The 27,799-nt window shown below is 40.3% G+C and overlaps 1 protein-coding gene across 3 annotated transcripts; it reads left to right on the top strand.

The window, feature by feature from the left end:
• Window positions 1-293: 293 nt before the first annotated feature.
• Window positions 294-27,454, top strand: LOC115452541 (N-acetylgalactosaminyltransferase 6). 3 transcript variants are annotated; one of them, XM_030181098.2, is made up of 13 exons: window positions 294-601; window positions 887-1,139; window positions 3,212-3,263; window positions 3,847-4,158; window positions 7,834-8,022; window positions 9,398-9,575; window positions 9,963-10,080; window positions 11,852-11,962; window positions 12,732-12,890; window positions 13,218-13,280; window positions 13,362-13,492; window positions 22,476-22,587; window positions 22,976-27,454. In XM_030181098.2, the coding sequence occupies exons 1-13, from the start codon at window positions 564-566 to the stop codon at window positions 23,168-23,170; spliced, it is 1,911 nt and encodes a 636-aa protein (XP_030036958.1). In that variant the 5' UTR covers window positions 294-563; the 3' UTR covers window positions 23,171-27,454. The 3 variants fall into 3 exon arrangements, with proteins under 3 accessions (XP_030036958.1, XP_030036957.2, XP_037297250.1); XM_030181097.2 differs by having other exon boundaries at window positions 295-474; XM_037441353.1 differs by lacking the exon at window positions 294-601 and having other exon boundaries at window positions 896-1,143.
• Window positions 27,455-27,799: the final 345 nt, after the last annotated feature.

Genomic DNA, 27,799 nt, shown 5'->3' with positions numbered 1-27,799 from the left:
TGAAGAAATAAGTTTCGAAAATAAATCCATTGAAACATAATAATTCAAGATGATAAGTATTTTGTTGATCATATTAAATTAAAAAATAAACCTGTAAACATGAAAAAGATGATTAACAGGTGGAGAACAATACATTTCCATTGCCAAAAATGCAAGAAAAAGTTCAAAATGCAACCCAACTATATTATAGTGAAGCCACGAGTCTGTCAAATATATTTCTTGCTTTCTCTAACTTAATTTATTGTATATATTTCTTTCACTTTTTACTGATAGCATGTATTGTGTATTAATTTTACCCGGATAAGCATTATACTTCTTCGGGCGGGTATTGTGCTTCGAATCCGGAATCGTGGTATTGGCAAGAAAATGATGTTTTTCATTCGGACGTGATGTGTGAAAACATTGTACGCTTTGTTGTTTATGTTTATTTGTATTAAGTCGAAGGATTTCACGTTTCCATTTCAATTATACCAAGTAAGTGCAGTTTGTTGTGCTCGTTCACCAAGTGCAGTTGGTAGTTACAAGTTTTTTTTTTAATATATACCGAATCTATTAATTTTACTATGCCAATAAAAATTCCTCGGCCTATTAAATACGCTGGGTAGGTATTTGTAGTCCTAAAGCCGGTTGCGCAAATGTGATAGTTTGATTTAATTCATGATAGTTTGTTATCATAATAGATTCTGAAACTAATTACTGATAGGAACGTGGATGTGGAATACGCGAACTATTTTTGAGAAAAAACATACGAAACAATTTTCTTATTAACATAAATTTATTAATTTAATTAACGATCAGTTCCAAATAGTTGTTAAGTTTTTAAATCCTATAAAGAATATTATTGAATTGATTAATTGTTATTTATTTATATAATAAAATCTTTTAGAACCGCCACAATGTTCAGAAGACCATTATCACGTCTGCTAAGGCTACGGAACCTAGTGCTATTTACAATAATAGTGATATTTTTATATATTGTTAAATCCTTGAGTAATATGGATGTGATGGAACTGAGAATGCCAGAAGCGTTGCAGCGGTCTCCAGAAGTATTGAATGTTGAAAAAGCAGTGTTACTACCACCAGAAAATGACAACAGGATTCCTAGGAAAGGGGAATATTTTGTACCGAAAAGTATGAAAGTAAGTATAATTTAATTTTAATTTTAAACATAAAATGTGAGGTGCACAAAAAGTCTGTATAGTATTACATGTATATTATTTGTATTTTAATTGACTCCAAAAACTACAATAATCCATAAAATAATTGAACATATACAATAAGTTATTATTAAAACACAAGCAATGTAATATTCTTTCCAATTTATTATTATTATGTATATGCATTTATTAGTGTAATAATATCAGCCATGTACTCTATACCGCCCCATGCCTGAGCATGGGATTCCTCTACTACTGAGGGATTTAGGCCTTACTCCACCCACTAGCTTAGTGCGGATTGGCAGACTTCACATACCCTCAAAATTCATATAGACAACTTCTCAGGTATGCAGGTTTCCTCATGATGTTTTCCTTGACTATAAAGATTTAGATACTTTTTTCAATATTAATTTAGAGTTTATTTTGATGTACAAGATTTTAACTGATGAATTGTAGTTTGAATTAATATTCTATTTGTGTTTCTAGCATCTGAGACATGTTACATATTAATTATTATGCATGCAAAATTGTCTTTTTATAATAGTTTTATCAAAAGTAAATAAAAGAGAGTGCTTTTAATACAAATTATATATTTTACGCAACAAAAGAGTAGTCTGCAGACAGAATATGTGTAAAACTGTATGTATATTTGTATATGATTTAATTAAAATATTATTTCAAAATGTCATACCATTTATGTAATTGTGTGATATTGCAACTACAGACAGCGGTGTCGTTAGGATCTGTAATAGTGATGGAATTAGCCAAATATGTAAAAATTTTGATGAATTAATATTGGTTGAACTTTTGTTTTTGTGATATGGGTAAAATTTTTAAATTCTAATGAGAATAGTAATACATCACCAAATATTTTATCTATGAAGAAGTTGGCAATATCGCAATCACCGCCCGATTTTCGCCATGTTCATTCTAACCCATTATATTGCGGAGGCAAGTCATCAGCACAAATTCCATTCTTGAGAAGTGAAGGTGTTTTTTCGAATTGTAAAAATCACATAGATTATCAAAATCAAACCTCAACCACAATTTATAGCTCAAGTAGGCCTTCCATAGACCTATGCTGCTTCTAGAGCAATACATGTAGGAAATAATGTTAAAAATCTTTTTACTAACTTCTAGAGATGCCACTGTATAGACATTCAATTCGAAAGCAGCATAATAGCGTACACTGTACACTGACGAGGGACATCTCTCGTCAGTCGATACTCTTGTCATCTTGCCATCAAGTGCAGTGCACTCACTTTGGCCTGTCTGTATAAAAGGCTATAAAATATACCGCAAAAAATGCGTAGTTACAAGTGGTAAAGATTAGCCTTGTTATTTATAGTATTTTTTGCGGTCATTCAACAGCTTTAGAACCGCGATGTTAACTGTCTCATGTTTGAAACCAGTTATGTCTAGTTTTTAGTTATCCTAATTAGAAAGTTGTTCTAATGCATTTTTGTAGTGTACTGGTTCAATTTGAAGTGATTTTGGATGATCTATTAGCATGCGGCTTCGATTTTCGTATTAGCAACATTTAAGAAAGGCCCATAATTATTTTATGTGATATTCTGCTTAGGAACACCCTGTTGGATGTTGGTTTGGTGATATTGGATGTATGTTGTCGGCAAATTATATAATAAGTCATTTTACGTAGTCTCGTCAGTGAAATGAAAGTATCCGCCGCGCCGCGCCGCCGCGGTAAGCTTTTTTTGCATGATCGGCCATCGGCAGTGATTTCTCAGTTATTTTACTTGTTAATGATCATGATCTATGATCTTACGCTTTTAATCCTCATTGGCATTTTGATTATCACTGCACTCAGCAGTGCAATTATGCACTCATCATTATGAAGGCGTTGACGAGTGCCCGAGTCAAACAGTAGATACAAAAAACCAAGACATTTTACATCTTATCTTCATATTACAAAATGGTTCGTTTTAAAAAACCAGACAGTTTGTAAAATGACAAATTAAATAATTTCCAATGAGTATTGTACATTGTTATCTATTTTTATGGGAAACACGCACAAATTTGGATGATTGTTACAGAAAAAAGACTGGCATAATCACACACAGATAGAGTACGAGAGGAAACGCGTGGGTGAGTTAGTTTACACTGTAAACCTAATGTTACTTAACCGATAGCGGGGAATTATGTTCACTGAGATGCTATTTATAGACTTCAGTCAGCATTAACTGATAAGACTAGTTCGTGCATCTTACCTGACTTATTAGAAAGTGATAATTTACAATCGCAACTTTGGATTTGCAATAAAATAGCAAAAGAAATTGTTTGATTTTAATTTGCTGTATAATAACGAAATGGACAACAACTGGAGCTTCTGAGAGTATATTGAAAAATGTTGATAACAGACATTAAATACTCTTTAGTAACGCACTCTCGTCCGTCTTACGTCCAAAATTTTCTTGCTCTTGGCTGTTTGAATTGATGAGGGATTTTAAATTTTAACCATAATCAGTGCTGTAACTAACATTGATGCCCTATAATTGACCCAAAACTTGGCGTCGGTCTGTTAATTTCTGCGCATCTCCAGGGTATTCGTCCTGTGCCTGGGCACCATTGGCACCGGCCTAGTTACGGCACTGATCATAATATCAAAGCCACAGACTTCTAGCACCTCTAAATAGCTCAGATCTCTAGCTCTGTTATATAATTTCCGCAGGAATCGGCGAGCAAGGCAAACCGGCTTACATGCCGAAAGAAGAATCAGATTTAGAAGAAAAGCTATACTCCGTGAACGGTTTCAACGGGGCCCTAAGCGATAAAATACCTTTAAACAGGTCCTTGCCAGACATAAGGCATAAAGGGTGCAAGACGAAGAAGTACTTGGAGTCTCTGCCGACTGTGAGCGTGGTGGTGCCGTTCCACAATGAGCATTGGAGTACGTTGTTAAGGACAGCGTATAGTGTGCTATACAGGTCCCCGAAACATCTGATCAAGGAGGTGTTTCTAGTTGACGATGCGAGTACCAAAGGTAAGTTAATGGATTTATTTAAAGGTTTTTCTCGGAGTTCTGTCAGTGAATCTTTTGTCGAAATAAAATTTTGTAACTGGAATTTTTGCTGGGATAACGTACGCCATGTCACTTTCGGGCACAGAGGAGATTTTTTTTTATATTTGTATCTAGCATTTGTTCGCAATTCCGTTAGCGTGGCTGTGTTTTCGGGAAAAATTCGGGATGTAAATAGGCAAACTATGTCCGACTCTCCATGAAAGAATTTGCACTGATGGTCTATAAAGGATTAACTAGCAAACGTATTTTCATAATTTTAGCGATGTTTCCTCAGTACCAGACTGAAATTTCTTCGACATCATGATATAGAATTAATTAAATCAACTATCAAGTGTTTTCGAACCTACCTTCAAATGAAATAGTATTGATAACGACCGGAAACGACCTTACGACACAGCGTCGAATTTATAGCTCGATAAAACTTAACAGAAATGTTATCATATTGGGGCTTATCGTCATTTTTGCCTTGTTAGCTGAAATAGATGTAACAATTTCTAATGTTTTAGCAGCGGAAAATAAGTAACCCAATGCGCATTGCTCGTGGTTGTATGATGAGACGAAAAATTACGGCATAAAAAACGTCAGAAACTTTTTGTTTTGCTATAGAGTTTGTTTGTTTGAATGCGCTGGTCTCAGGAACTACCAAACCGATTTTGATTTTTTTTTACTAATGGGAAGCAACATTACTACTGAGTGTTATAGACTACTTTTAATCCAGGGAAAATATATGGCCGGATTTTTATCCCGAAACGCTTTTTCGGGCCGGCAGCGTCGTGCTATTAAATATAAAGACAATTTCTTCTGCATTAGTAAATTCATCGTATGGAGTTATGATTAAATAGTTTATTCCTGTTTATCGTATATTTACTGATGGTAAGATATTTGTATTTGTCCCGATACCAACCAACGTACACATGGTGTTAAAACCCATCATAGCGGCCTCGTAAGTGTGGAGCATTTCGGGATCAGCCTGTGTATATCCGGTTCAAACAGGCCGGCATAATTGTGTCGACTGTCGAGGGGTAATCATCTCTCAGTCGACATTCTATTGGACCCCACTCCACTTACCATCAGTTGCAATGGGGTCACTTTGTCCCACCCTTTGTTTGTTTGTATAATAAAAACCGTAGTTGATAAAAGGGTAGATATAATGTTTACGTTTATAGAACCCATTAGTACATGCACTTAAATGTATGATAAAAGGAATTATAGATTCCAAAAGGGCATTGATAGGTATTTAATATAGATTCCGAGATAATATATATATTTTCTGTTTATCTCGAGATTACGCTTGATCCTTCGTAGAAATTTGTAATCTAACATCATTATTATGATGTAAGGTATGATTGTCACTAATCGCCCTTCATTCCTCTTCAATGTGAAATGATAGTTAATTATTTATATTAAAAATGGTGTAAAAAAACCTGGTATACCGATTTCAATAAATTGCCCCAATGATCTTTTCAATCAATCGCCAAAATTGATCAATCAAAATAACATATTTTTGATGCTTATAAATTACGTATTGTTTGATTGGTGCATTATCACGATGGATCGAGTGTTTGGAAAATCAGTGCTTGTTGACTTGAGATTTGAACTTGAGATCCCACAATGCACAGTTCTGTTGTCTACATCACAGAGAATCGATTGGTAGGAAGTATCAGATGGGTATTTGTTACATGTTTACAATCGTACGCCGGTGTCTTCGTCTTTCAATAACACGGTATCCGGCTATACGATTTGTAACTTTGACGACAAGTTTTACGTATTTTATAGAGAATAATAATATTAAAAGGATTTTACAAAACGATTCTGTATGTGGCAGTGGCGGAAGGTGACATTTTCCCAGAGGGAACCCGATACAACATAACGTGCTAATACATAAATGCGGTCTGCAAATCATTTTATTGATAATTAAAATCTACATAAACTTTACATAAAAGGAAGCCATTAGGAATGTTATATGAACCTTTCGCTGCTAGTATGTGGGTTTCATTCCCAGATCGAGGAACACCTTATGTGAGTTTTTCTAATATATTACTGGGGCCACAAGTTTACCTATAATTATTAACGCTTACTTTATATAAGAGTGATATTTTGGCGATAAATTTATCGATTAGTAGTAATTCCTATACATTTTTCCTTTTTCTGTTAGCGTTAAATATTTTAGAAAGACATCTTGGCTTCGGCCAGTGGTTGGGGTTGTATATGTACACCAGAGAGTAATGAGGTTGGCAAGCAGCTGCTCGTAAAAATGACATCATATACATAAAACGCGTCAAATTGTATGTTACGCCATGTGTACATTAGAAAGGGTGACATTAGCAAGCGTCTGTTCCTAAAACCTAATTTAAATATATTATGAAACGCGTCAAATTAAATATTGCGCCTAGAGTTATAATTGCTAGAAGGTTTAAGGAATTTTATAACGCAACAGAGCTATTTGTGTCCAAACACTACCTTCACAAATACTGCACGCTCTCATGCTTCACAATGAGCGCTTGCGATAAACACTATTGACTTATTCAGCGTAAGGACACGTATTCAACGCATAGAACTGAGGTAGTATGTTAATTGGCGGAAAGTGATATGGCTCTTGTTACACTGCGATTGTGGAATGATTTTCTGTTTCTAACTTGATTATAAATGAGGTGAATGATATTCTTCAAAGTTAATATCGATCTGTGATTTTTAATTACAAATAGGATCAACTTCTGTAAACAATAATCTTTTTCATATAATATGTTGACACTTTAAGGACCTTAATTCTGTATAGAATTAATAATAATATCAGCTCTGTAAGATATACTGTCCCACTGCTGAGCACGGGCCTCTACTACTGAGAGGGATTAGGTCTTAGTCCATCACGCTGGCCTAGTGCGGGTTGATAGACTTTATATACCCTCAAAATTCTTGTAGAGATCTTTCAGATTTTGAGTTTGTTACAAGCGCGTAACGCACCTAATCTCATTTATTAGAAAAGAAATTGGCATATAGAATGTCATTCAACGCTAATTTCACGAAGATAACGTAGTAAGTCGTTGAGTTAATATTGTTATAGGAAATAAAGCCCCAATATTGTGAAAGTGACGTTACCGCTTTGAAATGCGTGGACGTGAGAGAGACAATATTATGTTAGTTTTACTTAATTCAATAGTAAATCTATTTATACACATAGGGATTTTTATTTTGCTGTTGTTTATAAAGTATTGCATAAAATGAAACACAAAAATAATCTCCTAAAATCATATCGGGTGTATATGATGCCTTCTTATCCCCGAAAAGGTAGGCAGAGACTCTACTGCTACTTTCTTTTTAATGTGTGTATTCCGTACCTTTGATAGGCCGAGTCTATTGCCATATCGGGCACGAAATCCAGTTCTGGGCTGATTCCGAGTAAAAAAAAAACAAATATCACATTGATTTCTTATGTTTACGCGAATGTTAGACATTTAAATTAAACTATCACTGCCCGACCCGAGGATTGAACCCGAGAATCAGGGCTGCGGTCGTACTGTAATACAACTACGCCAACGAGGGAGTCTCTAAAAATAATATCAATTAATAAAAAAAATATGTACTACTACCATTAATAAACAGGGGAGAATTTGAAACCAAGTCAACTTTTGTCCACAGATTTCTTAAAAGACAAACTGGACGAGTACCTGTCCGCGAACATGCCTAAAGTGAAGGTGGTCCGCCTGAAGGAGCGCAGTGGGTTGATCACGGCTCGACTGGCGGGCGCGCGGCGGGCGACGGCGGACGTGCTGATCTTCCTCGACTCGCACACCGAGGCCAACGTCAACTGGCTGCCTCCACTGCTAGGTCTGTGTATGTATGTTTTATATATTATATAGCTGACCCGATAGACGTTGTCCCGTCTTAACTATGAATTTGCAGCGCGCATTCTGTCAATCGCTGACAGTTATTTCAAACAATTGACAGTTATATAAAATTAATATTTTCGTTAAGTTTTCTTAAATTTTCTAATTTTTCTGCGCAATATTTTGATTTTTTTCTTTCATAAGAACCTTCTCTTAACAATAACAAACACAACAAAAAAGAAATAGTGAAATCGGTCCAACCGTTCACGCGTGATGGCGTGACCAAGGGAAATAGGGATTCATTTTTCTATATATACATATTTTCTATATATAGGTAAGGAACCTTAAGGGGGAAGGGAGGAAGGTGGGGACCGTCATTTTTCTTTTCTTAAATTATGACTTCATCGTAACAGCGGTGATTTTGGCAATGTCGGATTGTGGATATAGATATGGAGTAGATTTAGCTGAGGTTACTCAAAAAGCATAAATTTAATTTTGAAGATTTTCTACCAAGGTTACTAAGTTTCGGCTTGAAGTGTCCTATGAATTTCTGTTAATAGGATATTTATTTTCTCAAAAGATTACAATAAATCACTAGACAGAATTAAATTTGAGGTTTTGATTAGTATAAATAATAGGAATTTTAATTTAACTGCTATTTGGGGGGGGGGGGGGGGATTAGAGCGTTATTTTAAATGGACCCGGCGGTCATGGACAGTAATTCATTAATATGTATGAGGGACACGTCCCTCGACTGTTGCCAGAATTATGCAGATTTCTTTTTGAAAATCATCTATAAAAACTTATTTTCATGATAGGTACCTACCTACCTAGTAATATTGTTCAAAAGTATTTTGTCTTTTGCTATAGTTAAGAGCGGTTTTTGTACTCCTTAATAAGGAGAATTGCTAGTAGTTTGTTGGTATCATTAGTGATACGACTTTGAATTCTAAAGTGCTGGCTTTGTGCCGCGCTCGGTTTTAGAGATGTTATCATGTTAATTTGTGCGTTAGCCATGTATAACATAAGGGCACAGGAAAAATTATAATTATTTTATCTTTGAAGTATTTATCGATTTTCTATTTAATTGGGATAGATAGTGGGTCGAGTGATACGATTAGATTTCACCTTTATACATCTACAGTGTGTTTAAAAATATTTTACATGGATATTAGATATCATAATTGTGTTATGCACATCCTGTATAGTTTCGCTCATTCATTCATTCGCAAAAGTTGCTTTGTACATAAAGCGAGCCGTAATCGACTTGATTTACGAACGAATGATTAGGAAACGAAGAGTTAATACTCTTTTCGCACTTTCATTGATCTGTTACATTCACTCACGCCTGAATGATTGATTTATTTAACTGTCAGAGCCGATCGCGTTGAACTACCGCACGGTGGTGTGTCCGTTCATCGACGTGGTGGCATTCGACTCGTTCGAGTACCGCGCGCAGGACGAGGGAGCCCGCGGGGCCTTCGACTGGGAGTTCTTCTACAAGCGCCTGCCCGTCCTGCCGCAGGACGAGAAGAACATGCCCGAGCCCTTCCAGTCAGTTCATTCATTCGTTCATTGACAATTACGACAGTTGAGTTTTGATGATACCAAAAGAATTGTCTAGTTGAAAATTGGCTTAACATATAGATGAATATGTGCTTTAGACTCAAGAACTTACCTAATTGAATAAATACTGCTAATTTTAGTATACAATATTTTTATACGACTTCATTTTTTTTGTACATATACATATTTGGAGAAGGCCTGTGTCCAACAGTGGACATTCTATAATTGATGGTGAAAAAAAAAACAGTTTTACGAGAAAAAATGCATGTAATTAATATAAATTAAAAAAAATAACTTTATAGTTTTTTTTCTTATTGTAACTTCATTCTTATATAAATATATGAATTACCGTGACGTTTCTTGTTTGTGTACCAGGAGTCCAGTGATGGCGGGCGGTCTGTTCGCGATAGCGCGTGCGTTCTTCTGGGAGCTGGGCGGGTACGACCCTGGCCTGGACATCTGGGGCGGGGAGCAGTACGAACTCAGCTTCAAGGTCAGGGATGGGAATATTTTTTAAACCTGGCTATATTTGTAGCCTGGGCTTACTTCATTTGTTAGTATGGCAGGGTCGGCTTATACACACCAGACTTTCGAGTGAGTGCTTTAGGCACTCAAAATTTTGAAAATTAAGTGATTAGCAGATGGCGAATAAAAAGCGGCGATAGCCTATTCGGTTGTGGAACGGACTGCCGAGACGAATGTCCGCAGGTTCAAATCCCAAAGGCGCACACCTTTGACTTTTCTAAAAAATGATGTGTGTATTCTTTGTAAATTATCGCTTGCTTTAACGGTGAAGGAAAACATCGTGAGGAAACCTGCATACCTGAGAAATTCTGTATAGGAATTTTCGAGGGTGTGTGAAGTCTACCAATCCGCATTAGGCCAGCGTGGTGGATCAATGCCAAATCCCTCTCAGTAGTAGAGGAGGCCCGTGCAGCAGGGAGACAGTATTATTATGCAGAGAGCGACCCACTAACGGGTCACAGGAGACTCGCCGAGCCTCACCGCTCGGTGTCATGCGTGCCACTGATCCTGGCTTACAGGAGTTGTAGTCGTGGGTGTGAAGGAGGGGAAGTCTCTTAACGGGTTCACTACCTCGGCTTAGGACGGTCACTGGGAGAGGATGATATATAACGATTATGGATGCGCGTAGTCGTAGTGCGACATAACAATCCTGACTGTATGCTGTCTTACTGACGTAACGACTGTTTGAAACAAACGATCTCAATCTTAATCCTCGATTTGATCTCAATTATAAATCAAAGTAAGTCCAATGTAAGCGTTGTTAAAAAAACTGCCTCGTAGTTGTACTGCATGCGCGGTACGGCAGCTCTTTGAGATTCTGGGTCCGGCAATGATATTTGTTTTTTTTTTGCTTAATATCAGCCCGGAGTCTGGAATTTGTGCCCGATATGGTGATAAGCTCGCCCTCTATCACATCATGGGAATACAATTGGCGAAAAGTGAGTGCCCTGGGAGCGCATCTGAATACACCCTCGGTCAGAAATGCGTGATGTGTGTTTAAAAAAACGGGACTGGTTTAATTCTAGCGATAGATCGAAAAAACCGATCCTGCGTTTACTTCTAACAAACATTCAAATATTAAAACATTTTTACAAACTTTCGCATTTATAATATTAGTTACATAAAATTTATCTTCATGTTCGCATCTTTAGGAAATGTATTTGCGGCAGATAACGATAATTGGATAAAACGATATATTAGATGTAAATGGCCGACAAAGGAAACGCCGACAAACAATTCAAGAAGCTTATAATTAAATTCAAGATAACAGCGATATTAGTACAATTGAAATGGAAATTAAATGTGAATTAAGATGAATTTTCGATTTTGATTGGTATCAATTAGATTACAGAATATGTAACTATTATAAGTTGTAAATAATAATCTATAGTAATATATAAAGTTGAAGAGTTTGTTTATTTGAACGCATTAATCTCTGAAAATAGTAAACCGATTTTGATTTCTTTTTCATTAATAGCTAGGCTTATCACTTCTGAATGCTCTAATACTTTTTATCCCGGAAATTTTCTCGTACTGCCTTATTTTTATATTTTCCTCCCGGAAAACCGTTTTACGCGAAAGAAGTCGCAAGTAAAAGCTAGTAACAAAAGGAAGTTGTCACTTCACGTTAGTTTTCTACAAGACAGTGGTGCTACCCCAGTCGAGATGGCGGATGCTGTAGACACGTCTCTAGCAGGGTCTCCATGACTGTGTATGTGGTATGTGGCGTGGTGTTGCAGATCTGGCAGTGTGGCGGGCGCATGCTGGACGCGCCGTGCTCCCGCGTGGGACACATCTACCGCAAGTTCGCGCCCTTCCCCAACCCCGGCCGCGGGGACTTCGTGGGCAGGGTGAGGCAACACTACTAACCGACATTGTCAATAAACGATTTCAATCCTTTTTTCTATCTATCTCAAATTGGACCAATCAGAACAAAGCTTTTTTTGACATGCTCACAAATGAGTTATTTTGATTGGTTCATTCTCGGAATCGGATTGAAGATTGAGATTGGGATCGTTTATTTAAAACGGTTAACGCTATTCGTGTGTCCTAAATATATAAACCAACCAAATACAAAACTTACATTCTTATATATGCTCCCCAATAAATGGTTATAAAATGTGTACAATCTACATAGCTGTTTAATAATAACTGTCAAATAAGATTTATTTAAGACTTGTGAAACAGTCCCAAAGGGTAATGCACAATCTTGAAGGTAATATTATCTGCCAGTAAAGGTATAAGAGAGTTAATGCTGAATTATTGTTTATCATTAATATGGAACCTTGACTTTTGTATTCAGTCACCTTATATATTTCATGATCAGGATTTACTCAGAGATCGTAAAACAGAACCTAAACTACAAAGAATTCGAAACATTGTGCTCGTGAACCCAAAATATATCGCGACGCATTCGCTTCAGTAATTTACACAATACACTGCTTTTAATATCAATCCAACTTAAATACTAAAGTGGTTGTAAGCTCTGCATCATTTGCAATACGAATGGCGTTAAAGAATACATTGATCCCTTTACGAAAAGAGACACGATCTCTATTCACCCGTGGTCGTTTAGATCTTCATACGCTATAAATTAGTTTTAAATGTGTTGTATTCCAGAACTACAGGCGGGTTGCGGAGGTGTGGATGGATGAGTACGCGCAGTATCTGTACCAGCGTCGACCCCAGTACCTCAAGATCGACACCGGAGACATCTCCGAGCAGAAGGCTTTGCGGCAGAGGCTCAAGTGTAAACCGTTTAGATGGTTCATGACGCAGGTGTGGCTCATAGACCTTATAGGGCTGGTCTTCTTCTTTATTAGTCTCATTAGAATTTACGTTACATGAAATCTAGGGCTAAAATAAATTAAAATAAAGTAACTTCAATAACAAGTGACAATTAACACTTTCCAATTGGTACAGAATTTTGAATAATGTGTAAAAGACGCACGATACGCATTATGACGTCAACATTTTACGGGCCAAGTGTGTGAGCGAGATAGCTATATACTACGCATTGCTAGCTATAATATAGTTTTAACATTTCATCATTATGATGTACAGTATGAGTATATTATTTATTCGAATATTTTGGGTTATTTTCAGATAGCATTCGACCTGACCGCTAAGTATCCAACTGTAGAGCCTAATCCATTCGGCGAAGGTCATGTAAGTATACATAAATATTTAAGGTGCAGTTTTTCTTTATTATCCTTATAAATAACTGCAAAAATAAAATGTATTTTGCAGGTGAAACCGGAATCGAACCCCAGCCTGTGTATAGACGCGCATCACGGCGCGCAGATGGAGCGGCTGCAGTTGACGTCCTGCTCCGACGCCGGCGAGCAGGAGTTCCTCCTGTCCTGGCACAAGGACGTCAGGTAATCGAACCCCAGCCTGTGTATAGACGCGCATCACGGCGCGCAGATGGAGCGGCTGCAGTTGACGTCCTGCTCCGACGCCGGCGAGCAGGAGTTCCTCCTGTCCTGGCACAAGGACGTCAGGTAATCGAACCCCAGCCTGTGTATAGACGCGCATCACGGCGCGCAGATGGAGCGGCTGCAGTTGACGTCCTGCTCCGACGCCGGCGAGCAGGAGTTCCTCCTGTCCTGGCACAAGGACGTCAGGTAATCGAACCCCAGCCTGTGTATAGACGCGCATCACGGCGCGCAGATGGAGCGGCTGCAGTTGACGTCCTGCTCCGACGCCGGCGAGCAGGAGTTCCTCCTGTCCTGGCACAAGGACGTCAGGTAATCGAACCCCAGCCTGTGTATAGACGCGCATCACGGCGCGCAGATGGAGCGGCTGCAGTTGACGTCCTGCTCCGACGCCGGCGAGCAGGAGTTCCTCCTGTCCTGGCACAAGGACGTCAGGTAATCGAACCCCAGCCTGTGTATAGACGCGCATCACGGCGCGCAGATGGAGCGGCTGCAGTTGACGTCCTGCTCCGACGCCGGCGAGCAGGAGTTCCTCCTGTCCTGGCACAAGGACGTCAGGTAATCGAACCCCAGCCTGTGTATAGACGCGCATCACGGCGCGCAGATGGAGCGGCTGCAGTTGACGTCCTGCTCCGACGCCGGCGAGCAGGAGTTCCTCCTGTCCTGGCACAAGGACGTCAGGTAATCGAACCCCAGCCTGTGTATAGACGCGCATCACGGCGCGCAGATGGAGCGGCTGCAGTTGACGTCCTGCTCCGACGCCGGCGAGCAGGAGTTCCTCCTGTCCTGGCACAAGGACGTCAGGTAATCGAACCCCAGCCTGTGTATAGACGCGCATCACGGCGCGCAGATGGAGCGGCTGCAGTTGACGTCCTGCTCCGACGCCGGCGAGCAGGAGTTCCTCCTGTCCTGGCACAAGGACGTCAGGTAATCGAACCCCAGCCTGTGTATAGACGCGCATCACGGCGCGCAGATGGAGCGGCTGCAGTTGACGTCCTGCTCCGACGCCGGCGAGCAGGAGTTCCTCCTGTCCTGGCACAAGGACGTCAGGTAATCGAACCCCAGCCTGTGTATAGACGCGCATCACGGCGCGCAGATGGAGCGGCTGCAGTTGACGTCCTGCTCCGACGCCGGCGAGCAGGAGTTCCTCCTGTCCTGGCACAAGGACGTCAGGTAATCGAACCCCAGCCTGTGTATAGACGCGCATCACGGCGCGCAGATGGAGCGGCTGCAGTTGACGTCCTGCTCCGACGCCGGCGAGCAGGAGTTCCTCCTGTCCTGGCACAAGGACGTCAGGTAATCGAACCCCAGCCTGTGTATAGACGCGCATCACGGCGCGCAGATGGAGCGGCTGCAGTTGACGTCCTGCTCCGACGCCGGCGAGCAGGAGTTCCTCCTGTCCTGGCACAAGGACGTCAGGTAATCGAACCCCAGCCTGTGTATAGACGCGCATCACGGCGCGCAGATGGAGCGGCTGCAGTTGACGTCCTGCTCCGACGCCGCACAGTGGACGGAAAAACGGGGCTCCCTTTCATAGGAATTTTGAAAAAAAAATTGCAATTTTTCTTAATTCTAAGTATGTGGTATTATTACTATCATCTCAATATTTAATATTATTATAATTTTTATCGGTTTTTTGGTCTCAATAAATAAAAAAATGCACTTTGCAGGTTTTAAATGTATGAAAACGGGTTTTGTTTTCGTCATAACTTTTTATATTAAGATGTAAAGCTGAAACTTTCAGGTATTGTAATTTAGATCCTACCTAAGCTATATGATGTATGACCTTGACCCCAACCGTGCCCGTTTAGAAGATATGAGGTCAATAAAAATGCATGTTTAGCCCATATTCTGATCAAGGCTAATGGGCCTTAAATAAATTATTTTCTCGAATTTGTCTATGCAGTAATATTATATGATAACTAAAGACCCTACACCACTTGTGGTCTTGACCTTAAAGAACCACGTTCCAAAGATATGAATTAATTAAAAGTGCACATTTTGACCATGTTGTCACAGGACCGTAAATTCATTAAACAACTCACTGTCTAAAATTACTTATCCTGGTATTATTATACATTATCTAAAGACTCAATATGATATTTGACCTTGACCTTGAAGTACCCCGTAAATAACGGAAGCTCTGCTATTAGACAATGACTTCGACACTTTAGCTTATGCGTTGGCCAAAAAAGCAGGCGAAAATGAAACACTGACCGACTTTGCTGAATTATTAAAGCATCTAATTAAACATCCGGAAGATGCTCCAATGCTACGAGCCAGTCTGAATGCAAATCAGAGAGCTTGCTCTGCTGACAAAGCATTGGGTATCGCAACGTCTTTAAAATTATCTAAATGGCAATATAAAACATTAAGAAAAGAAATGAAAAATATGGGATGTCATGTTTTCCCTTCTTATGAATTAATACAGAATGAGAAGCAAGAATGCTATATAGAAAAACAAGATATGGTGATTACTGAATCAGAAGTAAAACTTCAACTTCAATCTCTTATGGATATCACTGTTAAAAGAATATTCAAAACATTGGAAACTGACTCTACGGGCTCCAATTTAATTCTTACCAGTAAATGGGGATTTGATGGTGCATTTAGACACAGCAATTTTAAACAAAAAATGGACGGTGATGATTCCAGCATTTTTATGTGTTCAGTTGTTCCGTTGAAACTGGCAAGAGATTACACTGATGAAGTAGTATGGGAAAATCCGAAAGCAGATTCAACATTTTACTGTCGGCCATTTTATTTTAAATTTGCTAAAGAAAATGATTTAAATATTAAGGAGGAAATGGCTTTAGTAGAAAGGGAAATTGCTGCTCTACAGCCAATTAGAGTTGAAAATGTAAGCGTCAACCACAAATTACATATGACCATGATAATGACGGCAAGATAATCTCACATCTCTCAGATACATCTACAGCGACATGTGATATTTTCAAAGCAAAACCTAAGGATATGAATAATATCGACATGTTTTCGCAAAGAAGTGGATATGCTTAAGTTTGGCTTGTCTTCTCTACATACACGTATAAGATGTATGGAATGCATATTGCACATAGCTTACCGCCTTGATTTCAAGAAATGGCAAGGTAAAGGAGATGATCTCAAACAACAATTGGCGAATAAAAAAAGCAATCCAAGATCAATTTCGAGATGAACTTGGACTTCTCATACATGTTGTAAAGCAAGGTACAGGAACCACCAATGATGGAAATACAGCTAGAAGATTTTTTGCTGATTCTGAAACCACAGCACGGATCACAGGAGTAGATGCAGAATTAATTAAACGCTTTCAAGTCATCCTTCAAGTAATTTCATGTGGAGAATTTGTTGATGTTGAAAAATTTCGACAATATTCTACTACAACCGCTCATAAATGTGTCGAGCTGTATGCATGGTATCATATGCCATCTAGTGTGCATAAATTACTTATACATGGTGCAGACATAATTGAGCATAATAACTTCATTCCAATAGGCAAACTCTCCGAGGAGGTATCCGAAGCGCGAAACAAAGATTTTAAATATTTCAGAACTTTTCACTCACTGAAAAACAGTAGAATTGCAATGAATGAGCACATTATCCATAATTTAATGATTTCATCTGACCCATATCTCTCTAGTTTTAGACCAAGAATAAGTCAAATTCGTAATCAACCACTTTTAGAAGAAGCCAAATTATTATTAGTGTCACTCTCTAGTGCAAATTAGGAAATTATGTTAACAGACATCATCTATTATCATTTTTTTTTCAAATAGTTAGATCCATCATTTATTTATAGTTATAAACAAAATACAAAATTTTACTTTTCTTCGATAGTGTATTTTTTTTCAACAAATATTATCTGTTTCTTCACTCTTGAGATGAATTTGCAAAGTTCTTTTCTTGTCTAAAGAAACTTTGTCCCAAATTTAATGATTTTAGCCTAAGTAGTTTAAAAAGGCGATGCATTTATCAGTCAGTGACTCAGTTCTCTAATTTTCATACTTCTCGGGTTGAGTCATTAGGAATTAAGGTCAAAGGTCATATCAAGTATTTACTAATTAAGTATAATACTGTGTCTCAAATCTAGTACGAGACACAGTATTGTTTGAAGTTCATAATCTCGGGTGGTAATATAGACTAAAGATTTTTTGATTTATTCATACTTTATACGGGGTCTCTTCAAGGTCAAGGTCAAAAGTCATATGGGGTCTTCGGTTAATGTATTACAATACCAGAACAATCAATTTAAGACAATAATTTGTTTAATGTATTTAGGTATGTCCGTGTAACAATGTGGTCAAAATGTAAGCTTTTAATTAATTCATATCTTTGGAACGTGGTTCTTTAAGGTCAAGACCATAAGTGGTGTGGGGTCTTTAGTTATCATATAATATTACTGCATAGACAAATTCAAGAAACTAATTTATTTAAGGCACATTAGCCTTGGTCAGAATATGGGCTAAACATGCATTTTATTGACCTCATATCTTCTAAACGGGCACGGTTGGGGTCAAGGTCATACGTCATATGGCTTAGGTAGGATCTAAGTTACAATACCTGAAAGCTTCAGCTTTACATCTTAATATAAAAAAAGTTATGACGAAAACAAAACCCGTTTTCATACATTTAAAACCTGTAAAGTGCATTTTTTTATTTATTGAGACCAAATAAACCGATAAAATTATGATAATATTAAATGTTAAGATGATAGTAACAATACCACATACTTAGGTTTAAGGAAAATTGAATTTTTTTTTTCAAAATTCCTATGAAAGGGAGCCCCGTTTTTCCGTCCACTGTGCGCCGGCGAGCAGGAGTTCCTCCTGTCCTGGCACAAGGACGTCAGGTAATCGAACCCCAGCCTGTGTATAGACGCGCATCACGGCGCGCAGATGGAGCGGCTGCAGTTGACGTCCTGCTCCGACGCCGGCGAGCAGGAGTTCCTCCTGTCCTGGCACAAGGACGTCAGGTAATCGAACCCCAGCCTGTGTATAGACGCGCATCACGGCGCGCAGATGGAGCGGCTGCAGTTGACGTCCTGCTCCGACGCCGGCGAGCAGGAGTTCCTCCTGTCCTGGCACAAGGACGTCAGGTAATCGAACCCCAGCCTGTGTATAGACGCGCATCACGGCGCGCAGATGGAGCGGCTGCAGTTGACGTCCTGCTCCGACGCCGGCGAGCAGGAGTTCCTCCTGTCCTGGCACAAGGACGTCAGGTAATCGAACCCCAGCCTGTGTATAGACGCGCATCACGGCGCGCAGATGGAGCGGCTGCAGTTGACGTCCTGCTCCGACGCCGGCGAGCAGGAGTTCCTCCTGTCCTGGCACAAGGACGTCAGGTAATCGAACCCCAGCCTGTGTATAGACGCGCATCACGGCGCGCAGATGGAGCGGCTGCAGTTGACGTCCTGCTCCGACGCCGGCGAGCAGGAGTTCCTCCTGTCCTGGCACAAGGACGTCAGGTAATCGAACCCCAGCCTGTGTATAGACGCGCATCACGGCGCGCAGATGGAGCGGCTGCAGTTGACGTCCTGCTCCGACGCCGGCGAGCAGGAGTTCCTCCTGTCCTGGCATAAGGACGTCAGGTAATCGAACCCCAGCCTGTGTATAGACGCGCATCACGGCGCGCAGATGGAGCGGCTGCAGTTGACGTAAACTGCTCCGACGCCGGCGAGCAGGAGTTCCTCCTGTCCTGGCACAAGGACGTCAGGTAATCGAACCCCAGCCTGTGTATAGACGCGCATCACGGCGCGCAGATGGAGCGGCTGCAGTTGACGTCCTGCTCCGACGCCGGCGAGCAGGAGTTCCTCCTGTCCTGGCACAAGGACGTCAGGTAATCGAACCCCAGCCTGTGTATAGACGCGCATCACGGCGCGCAGATGGAGCGGCTGCAGTTGACGTCCTGCTCCGACGCCGGCGAGCAGGAGTTCCTCCTGTCCTGGCACAAGGACGTCAGGTAATCGAACCCCAGCCTGTGTATAGACGCGCATCACGGCGCGCAGATGGAGCGGCTGCAGTTGACGTCCTGCTCCGACGCCGGCGAGCAGGAGTTCCTCCTGTCCTGGCACAAGGACGTCAGGTAATCGAACCCCAGCCTGTGTATAGACGCGCATCACGGCGCGCAGATGGAGCGGCTGCAGTTGACGTCCTGCTCCGACGCCGGCGAGCAGGAGTTCCTCCTGTCCTGGCACAAGGACGTCAGGTAATCGAACCCCAGCCTGTGTATAGACGCGCATCACGGCGCGCAGATGGAGGCGGCTGCAGTTGACGTCCTGCTCCGACGCCGGCGAGCAGGAGTTCCTCCTGTCCTGGCACAAGGACGTCAGGTAATCGAACCCCAGCCTGTGTATAGACGCGCATCACGGCGCGCAGATGGAGCAGCTGCAGTTGACGTCCTGCTCCGACGCCGGCGAGCAGGAGTTCCTCCTGTCCTGGCACAAGGACGTCAGGTAATCGAACCCCAGCCTGTGTATAGACGCGCATCACGGCGCGCAGATGGAGCCCCTGCAGTTGACGTCCTGCTCCGACGCCGGCGAGCAGGAGTTCCTCCTGTCCTGGCACAAGGACGTCAGGTAATCGAACCCCAGCCTGTGTATAGACGCGCATCACGGCGCGCAGATGGAGCGGCTGCAGTTGACGTCCTGCTCCGACGCCGGCGAGCAGGAGTTCCTCCTGTCCTGGCACAAGGACGTCAGGTAATCGAACCCCAGCCTGTGTATAGACGCGCATCACGGCGCGCAGATGGAGCGGCTGCAGTTGACGTCCTGCTCCGACGCCGGCGAGCAGGAGTTCCTCCTGTCCTGGCACAAGGACGTCAGGTAATCGAACCCCAGCCTGTGTATAGACGCGCATCACGGCGCGCAGATGGAGCGGCTGCAGTTGACGTCCTGCTCCGACGCCGGCGAGCAGGAGTTCCTCCTGTCCTGGCACAAGGACGTCAGGTAATCGAACCCCAGCCTGTGTATAGACGCGCATCACGGCGCGCAGATGGAGGTGCTGCAGTTGACGTCCTGCTCCGACGCCGGCGAGCAGGAGTTCCTCCTGTCCTGGCACAAGGACGTCAGGTAATCGAACCCCAGCCTGTGTATAGACGCGCATCACGGCGCGCAGATGGAGCGGCTGCAGTTGACGTCCTGCTCCGACGCCGGCGAGCAGGAGTTCCTCCTGTCCTGGCACAAGGACGTCAGGTAATCGAACCCCAGCCTGTGTATAGACGCGCATCACGGCGCGCAGATGGAGCGGCTGCAGTTGACGTCCTGCTCCGACGCCGGCGAGCAGGAGTTCCTCCTGTCCTGGCACAAGGACGTCAGGTAATCGAACCCCAGCCTGTGTATAGACGCGCATCACGGCGCGCAGATGGAGCGGCTGCAGTTGACGTCCTGCTCCGACGCCGGCGAGCAGGAGTTCCTCCTGTCCTGGCACAAGGACGTCAGGTAATCGAACCCCAGCCTGTGTATAGACGCGCATCACGGCGCGCAGATGGAGCGGCTGCAGTTGACGTCCTGCTCCGACGCCGGCGAGCAGGAGTTCCTCCTGTCCTGGCACAAGGACGTCAGGTAATCGAACCCCAGCCTGTGTATAGACGCGCATCACGGCGCGCAGATGGAGCGGCTGCAGTTGACGTCCTGCTCCGACGCCGGCGAGCAGGAGTTCCTCCTGTCCTGGCACAAGGACGTCAGGTAATCGAACCCCAGCCTGTGTATAGACGCGCATCACGGCGCGCAGATGGAGCGGCTGCAGTTGACGTCCTGCTCCGACGCCGGCGAGCAGGAGTTCCTCCTGTCCTGGCACAAGGACGTCAGGTAATCGAACCCCAGCCTGTGTATAGACGCGCATCACGGCGCGCAGATGGAGCGGCTGCAGTTGACGTCCTGCTCCGACGCCGGCGAGCAGGAGTTCCTCCTGTCCTGGCACAAGGACGTCAGGTAATCGAACCCCAGCCTGTGTATAGACGCGCATCACGGCGCGCAGATGGAGCGGCTGCAGTTGACGTCCTGCTCCGACGCCGGCGAGCAGGAGTTCCTCCTGTCCTGGCACAAGGACGTCAGGTAATCGAACCCCAGCCTGTGTATAGACGCGCATCACGGCGCGCAGATGGAGCGGCTGCAGTTGACGTCCTGCTCCGACGCCGGCGAGCAGGAGTTCCTCCTGTCCTGGCACAAGGACGTCAGGTAATCGAACCCCAGCCTGTGTGTAAACACTGGGGACTAAATTGAGTTCTGGTTCGCCACACCGGCAGAATTAGAATGGCCGAAGTTGTCGCAATTCAGACAGATTACAAAAATGACGTTTTCGGTTATAGCTGGCTATTGATAGATCGTATTGTGGACACCCACCCTCATTAAATACACATTCACATATACGTTTATAATATATACAGTCACACGTATTTATATATAATGAGTAAGGTGTCGTGGTCAGTCGTGCGAAAAAAAAGAAGTAAGAAAAAGGGCGCGGAACTGAATCGGCTGGCCAGCGGACCACTGCGTTGGCGATATACTTTTCTTGCATTTTGCTTAGGACCGGACGGACGTTCACAATTGTTGCATTTAACTAGCTATATTTTTATGTTCTTGCCCTTTTGCTTATTTGTTAACTAATTTGATTAAAATTGTTGTCTTTTAGTAAATAGAATTAAGTTTTTGTTATAAGTACTAAATACTATTTTAGTTTTGAGTTAATTATCAAACATATTTAAATGTTAAAAATGCTAAATATATACATACTTATGTATAATTTTCAGAGATTGCAAGTGTCTAAAGCGCTCAACCAAAAGTCCGGTGGGTGGTTGTATAAGTCGACCCTTGTCAAGCTAACAAACATTGACTATGTTAAAAAAAATACATTGATTTAGGGACTTTTGTAGCGATAAGGCTTCCACGCGAGCCAAGCCGCGAGCAATACTTAGTGAATAACCATTCCAGGTCTAAACAGAGGAACATGTGCTGGGACCTGCCCGACTCGGCGCCCAAGAGTCCCATACTGCTGTATACGTGTCACCTTGGAGGCGGCAACCAACTCTGGAAGTACAACCCGGTGAGAATACAATATATTAGTTTCAGGGTTCAGTATCCGAAGGATACCATTAAAGCTATTATTAACGGTTGAAGTCAAAAAAGATCTCTATCACTCACTACCTTCATGTCGACATAAAAAAAAACATTATAATAAGTCGATGATATTTTTATAAATAAGTGAATGACGAGGCGACTAACCTAGTCTATAAATATACATCTATTTATAAATCTTGTCCGTAAATATCCGATTTTGACATCAACTCCCTCTGTTGATTGAGTAGCCGAACAATATTGTCAGAAAACCCGTACAAAATTGTTCGACCTGGGTTTGAAAACAAGACCTTCCCAATCAGCCAACATACACCACTAGACCAGAGATCCAAAATAATGACAAATATCATTTCCAGGACACAAAGCAGTTGAAACACGGCGGCCACACGAACTGCATCGACTACGACCAAACATCTCACGCGCTGTACATCAACCGCTGCGACGACACCAGCAGGACCCAGCGCTGGCTCGTGGACAAAGTGGACCGCGACATGATCGCCAAGTGGGACAGCTTTGGGACGAGAGTCACTGCACCCATTGAGGACTATTAAACACAGGTATAAATATATATCGACGGTTGAAAAGCTCATTGACTTAAGCCAAATTTTTTTTCGAAAAATTTTAACTTGATTTTAAAAACACAAGAAAAAGAGTTGATTTTAAATATGTGTGAAACGTAACGTCGTAAAAAAAATCGTATAAGTCAATTAGGTTTTCAACCGTCGATATGCACTAAGAGCCGTTTTCAAAAACGATCTCAATCTTTAATCCGATTCCGAGAATGAACCAATCAAAATAACTCATTTGTGAGCATGTCAAAAATACTTTGTTCTGATTGATCCGTTTTTGAGATAGAAAAATGCGATTGTTTATTAAAAATGGCTGTAAGTGGTATTAGGTAAAAGGTAACGTGCAATGTGTCAATATAACTAAATCATTCCCATTCCACCCCTTCCTTGCTTGGCCGCAGTCGGGTAAAAATTTGTAAACGCGTGAAGTTGCGTAATGACAATATAATAAATAAAACGGATAAATGCAAGTTAGACTTACGCTCGAGGGTCTCTTACTAACCAGTTTATATTTTGTTACTAAAGAACATATTTGCGGTTTTAAATCTTTTGCCCAATTTCATGATTCTACGTGAAACGGGAAATTTTCGATAGGTTTTTGATTCCCGTGTGTATTGCAAAATAACTTACAAGTTAAAGTTTTTATAGTCTTAAGGGACCGTAGACCGAATATTAGATATAAATTTCAATTAAATACCTTTATGTGTTGATTTTAAGAAAAAGATTTTTGATGGGCAAGCAGACGGACTACACACTGATCCTGTAAGAGTTCTTTTAGAGGTACGGAGCCCTAAAACTAGCGTTTAGCTGTTTATTTGCATACGTAGATATATTTCTACTACATTTTACAAACCTTAAGCATGTTGCTCGTTATTTATTATCTATTGAAAACATGTAGAGTGGCCATCTATTGAAAAACTTTAGTCACTGACAATATAAAGTGAGGTTATGTTTAGTCATTTTTTATTTTAGTATTGGACACGGATTATTTTTTTCTATGGATAATGTAATATGTAAATATATATAAAAATGTAATAAAATTAATGTGTGACTATACTATCGCCGTACCGGGACAATTTGGCCTGGGTCAAATATGACCCGGGATTAAAATAACCCACTAATAGGCACTTATTTTTTTTATACGTGCACCGAAATGTTCACCCCACTGCTCCTGATGGTAATTAGAGTGGGGTCCAATAGAATGTCGACTGACGAGAGATGATTACCCCTCGACAGTCGACACAATTATGCCGGCCTGTTGGAACCGGCTATACACAGGCTGATCGCGGAATGCGACACTTACGTGGGCCACTATGGCGGGTTTTAACACCTTGTGTACGGTGGTCGCTATCCGGGCGGATAAAAATATATCCTACCACCAACAACGTGTACTTTAAAATTGGGAATCTCATTTGAATTTTTGTTTATTAAAAGTCCTGCATCACGTCAAGTAATTCCATTAGATACTAAATGTTATTTTATGTTAAATAGTCTCCCACTTGTTTCCCTAAAGAAAAGGTAATTACTGGAACCACAGTACGTCGGTTTCACAATAATTATTAACCGTTTTATTTTGTCGCAGTAAGACAATTGTACTGAAGACAATTTATTCGCAATTAGTAATCGCTTCGGGAGACTGAACTATCAACTATGGGCTAGTCAATACCTAAATGAATATGGACACTGACGTAAAATGTGAAGTGTTTGAAAGTATTTTTATAAAAAACATATTGCCTTTTTTAACTATTTCTTATTCCACAATGAAAGCTTATGAAAGACGCTCTTTATGTAAGTTCCTATATGTATCTAGGTCCTATATAATATTGTTAAAATCTGGACCTTATTTTGAGGCAGTTAAAGCTTTATATATTTTCTAAACATGTGCATTTCAGTACTTATGACTTGTATGTTATAATGTCTTCCCTTTGATACAAACCATTTAAGAACATTGTTAAGAGTTATGAGTAAAATGTTGACCGTTTTTAAATTTTTAATGAATCGCTTGTTTTAAGAAACGGCTCGGTTCCTGAGCTGACATAGTTAGTTTTTACGAAATATTACGTTTTTTTGTTGCATCTGTTTTTTTTGTATATCTAATGCATTCATTCTATATATTATTTTATAGAACGAATGTAAGATAATAAACAAAAACAGATGATAGAAAAAAATTGTTAGAATATTTCATAAAAGCTATTTAGTTACTTACATTTATTTTGACAGAAGTAACATGCATTTTTGAAATATATTCTTTCCATCTAACTATAAGTACTTACATATATGATTTGTACAGCTGTTATAATGCCTTGTTCACACTGAGTTATTCAGGAAATCTGAAAAGAAAAATGAGAAATGTCTTGCGGCATTATTTATGACTATTACCTAAATATATAAATAACATTCCTTTCCAATGTGTTTGAGACTTAAACCGCCATGTAATATTAGAAGCTAAAATACAAGTGTATGAAGTATTTTCTTACTTTTTTATGTTTAAAAACAATTAATACTTAAGTTGCAACGTTATACGTCCATAACGGATATATGTGTCGTGACGTCACGTCATGTGTAGTCAGCTTGTGCAATGTATGCGAATTAGAATTTAGTGTTTGTGTAGTTAGAGTTTAAATTAGTATTTCGTGGTTTGTCTGGAAGCAGCTGGATGTCCGAGTAAGTCAGTGCAGATCTGTCGGAGAGATTTGTAGTACTCAATATAATAAAAAATAACCCCCTTATTCATAGACTTTATTTATCTAAGGACGGAGCATTGCTTTGATAACAAGTCTGTTTCTCAGTGCTGCCGGCAGCCTTCGCAGTGCGTAGACATAGGGCCGCTGTGATTGGCTAATATTGTTGTATCTCAATATTAGCCAACCACAATGGCCTTGTGACCTGATATCACAGCATTACTCCGTCTTTAGATAACAACGTCTATGAATAACGGGGTGAAAGTTTAAAAATACGCTGCAAAATCAATTCTGCAAATATAAGTTCGATCAAAATATTTAGCTTTTTATTTAAACTATCAGAATACATATAATTATACTCGAACAGTACTCTGCCAATTCTGCGCTGATTCACAATGGTTTGCCTTAATTATGTTTAGGAAAATCGATTATAATAAGTCCGCATTATTAACACGGTATATAATAAGGACAGAGTTTTCAATAGTTAGTAGTGTTTGAAAAACTTTGATATATTAAGTAACCCCATGAAGAGCGGTGATAGCCTAGTTGTTTTGTGGGTTGTGGAATGGACTGCCCAGACGAATGTCTGCAGGTTCAAAACCCAAGGGCACACAACTCTGATTTTTCTAAATTATGTGTGAATTCTTTTTGAATTATTATTGCTTTAACTATGAATAAAAAATATAATTGCAAAATATAGGTAGATATTGTAACTTTGACTTTTCGGACACGTCGGGAAAAAAATATAATATAAAAACAGTGATAAAATCCGTAAAGTAGTTTTATTTTTTTACAAAGAATTTAATTGACAACTCAGTCCTTATTTGGATACCTAATGGTTAATTTAGAGAAAGTCGTCACGGAATTCATAGATTTATCGCAACTGTGTGCACGCCTTAATAGCATTGTGTAGAAAAAAATAATTATTACGTTATATGTCAAATTATTTATAAGATTATATTGTATTATACTTAATGCTGTGAATTAGTCAATATTTGGCACTTATTTGATATTGTCTAAATTTTACGTGTTGAAAGCAAATGTAGTTAATTCCTTATTTTAAAAAAAATATTTAATTGTCGATTTTATAATTTGACGGAGAAAATACCTCCTTAGGTGGAGGGCAATTTGATACAATGAAAATATTTTGAAGTCATTTGATACTATAGTCTGTAGTGAAATACTTTAATTTTGTAAACAAGATTTGGGTCGGGAAGCGCTGAAACCAATGCTTTATTTTAACGTTTTTTTTTATTGAGAAATACAAATGCCCTGATTAAAGAGGCGACGTATACTTCCTTGAAAATTTTATTAATTTGGTGCCAGTTCCGCTGTTGGCAGATAAAAAATAATTCCAATTGTAGAATTGTTTTTTATTTTTATAATCATAAAATCTTTAAACATGTTATTGTTTACATTTTACGCAAAGTTTGGCCCATAGACTATAATTAGTTTGAAATAGTTTTACATGTTGTTATGTATTACGTTTGTGCAAAGTCTAAACAATCCCGTTGTGACATATCACTAGTTGTAATTAAGCACGTGTAGATAATTTATTGAATAATAAATTATTTTTATAATTTGATAATGTTTTTTAATTATTGGAGCTAGTCATTTCTTAATAAGATGTTTGTATAAATAATATATTACAATAATATTTTTTTTAGTAAATTCGTAATGTTGAAACAATTTATTTAAGTAATTTTCAATAATCGATCTCAATAGCTTTCTTCGATCTATCTCAAAAATGGACCAATTAGAGCAAAGTATATTGTGACGTGCTTACAAATGAATTGTTGTGATTGGTTCATTCTCGGAATCGGATTGAAGATTGAGATTGAGGTTGATTATTGAAAGCGGCTGTTGGTAGCAGCGCGTATATAAATTTGGATAAGTTAGTTTTTTTTGTAATATGAAAAGTCAAGTGAAA

This window comes from Manduca sexta, chromosome 22 (assembly GCF_014839805.1).
Source record: "Manduca sexta isolate Smith_Timp_Sample1 chromosome 22, JHU_Msex_v1.0, whole genome shotgun sequence".
NCBI lineage: Eukaryota > Metazoa > Arthropoda > Insecta > Lepidoptera > Sphingidae > Manduca > Manduca sexta.
The sequence above is the reverse complement of the archived record's forward strand: the minus strand, read 5'-3'. Positions and strand labels throughout refer to the sequence as shown.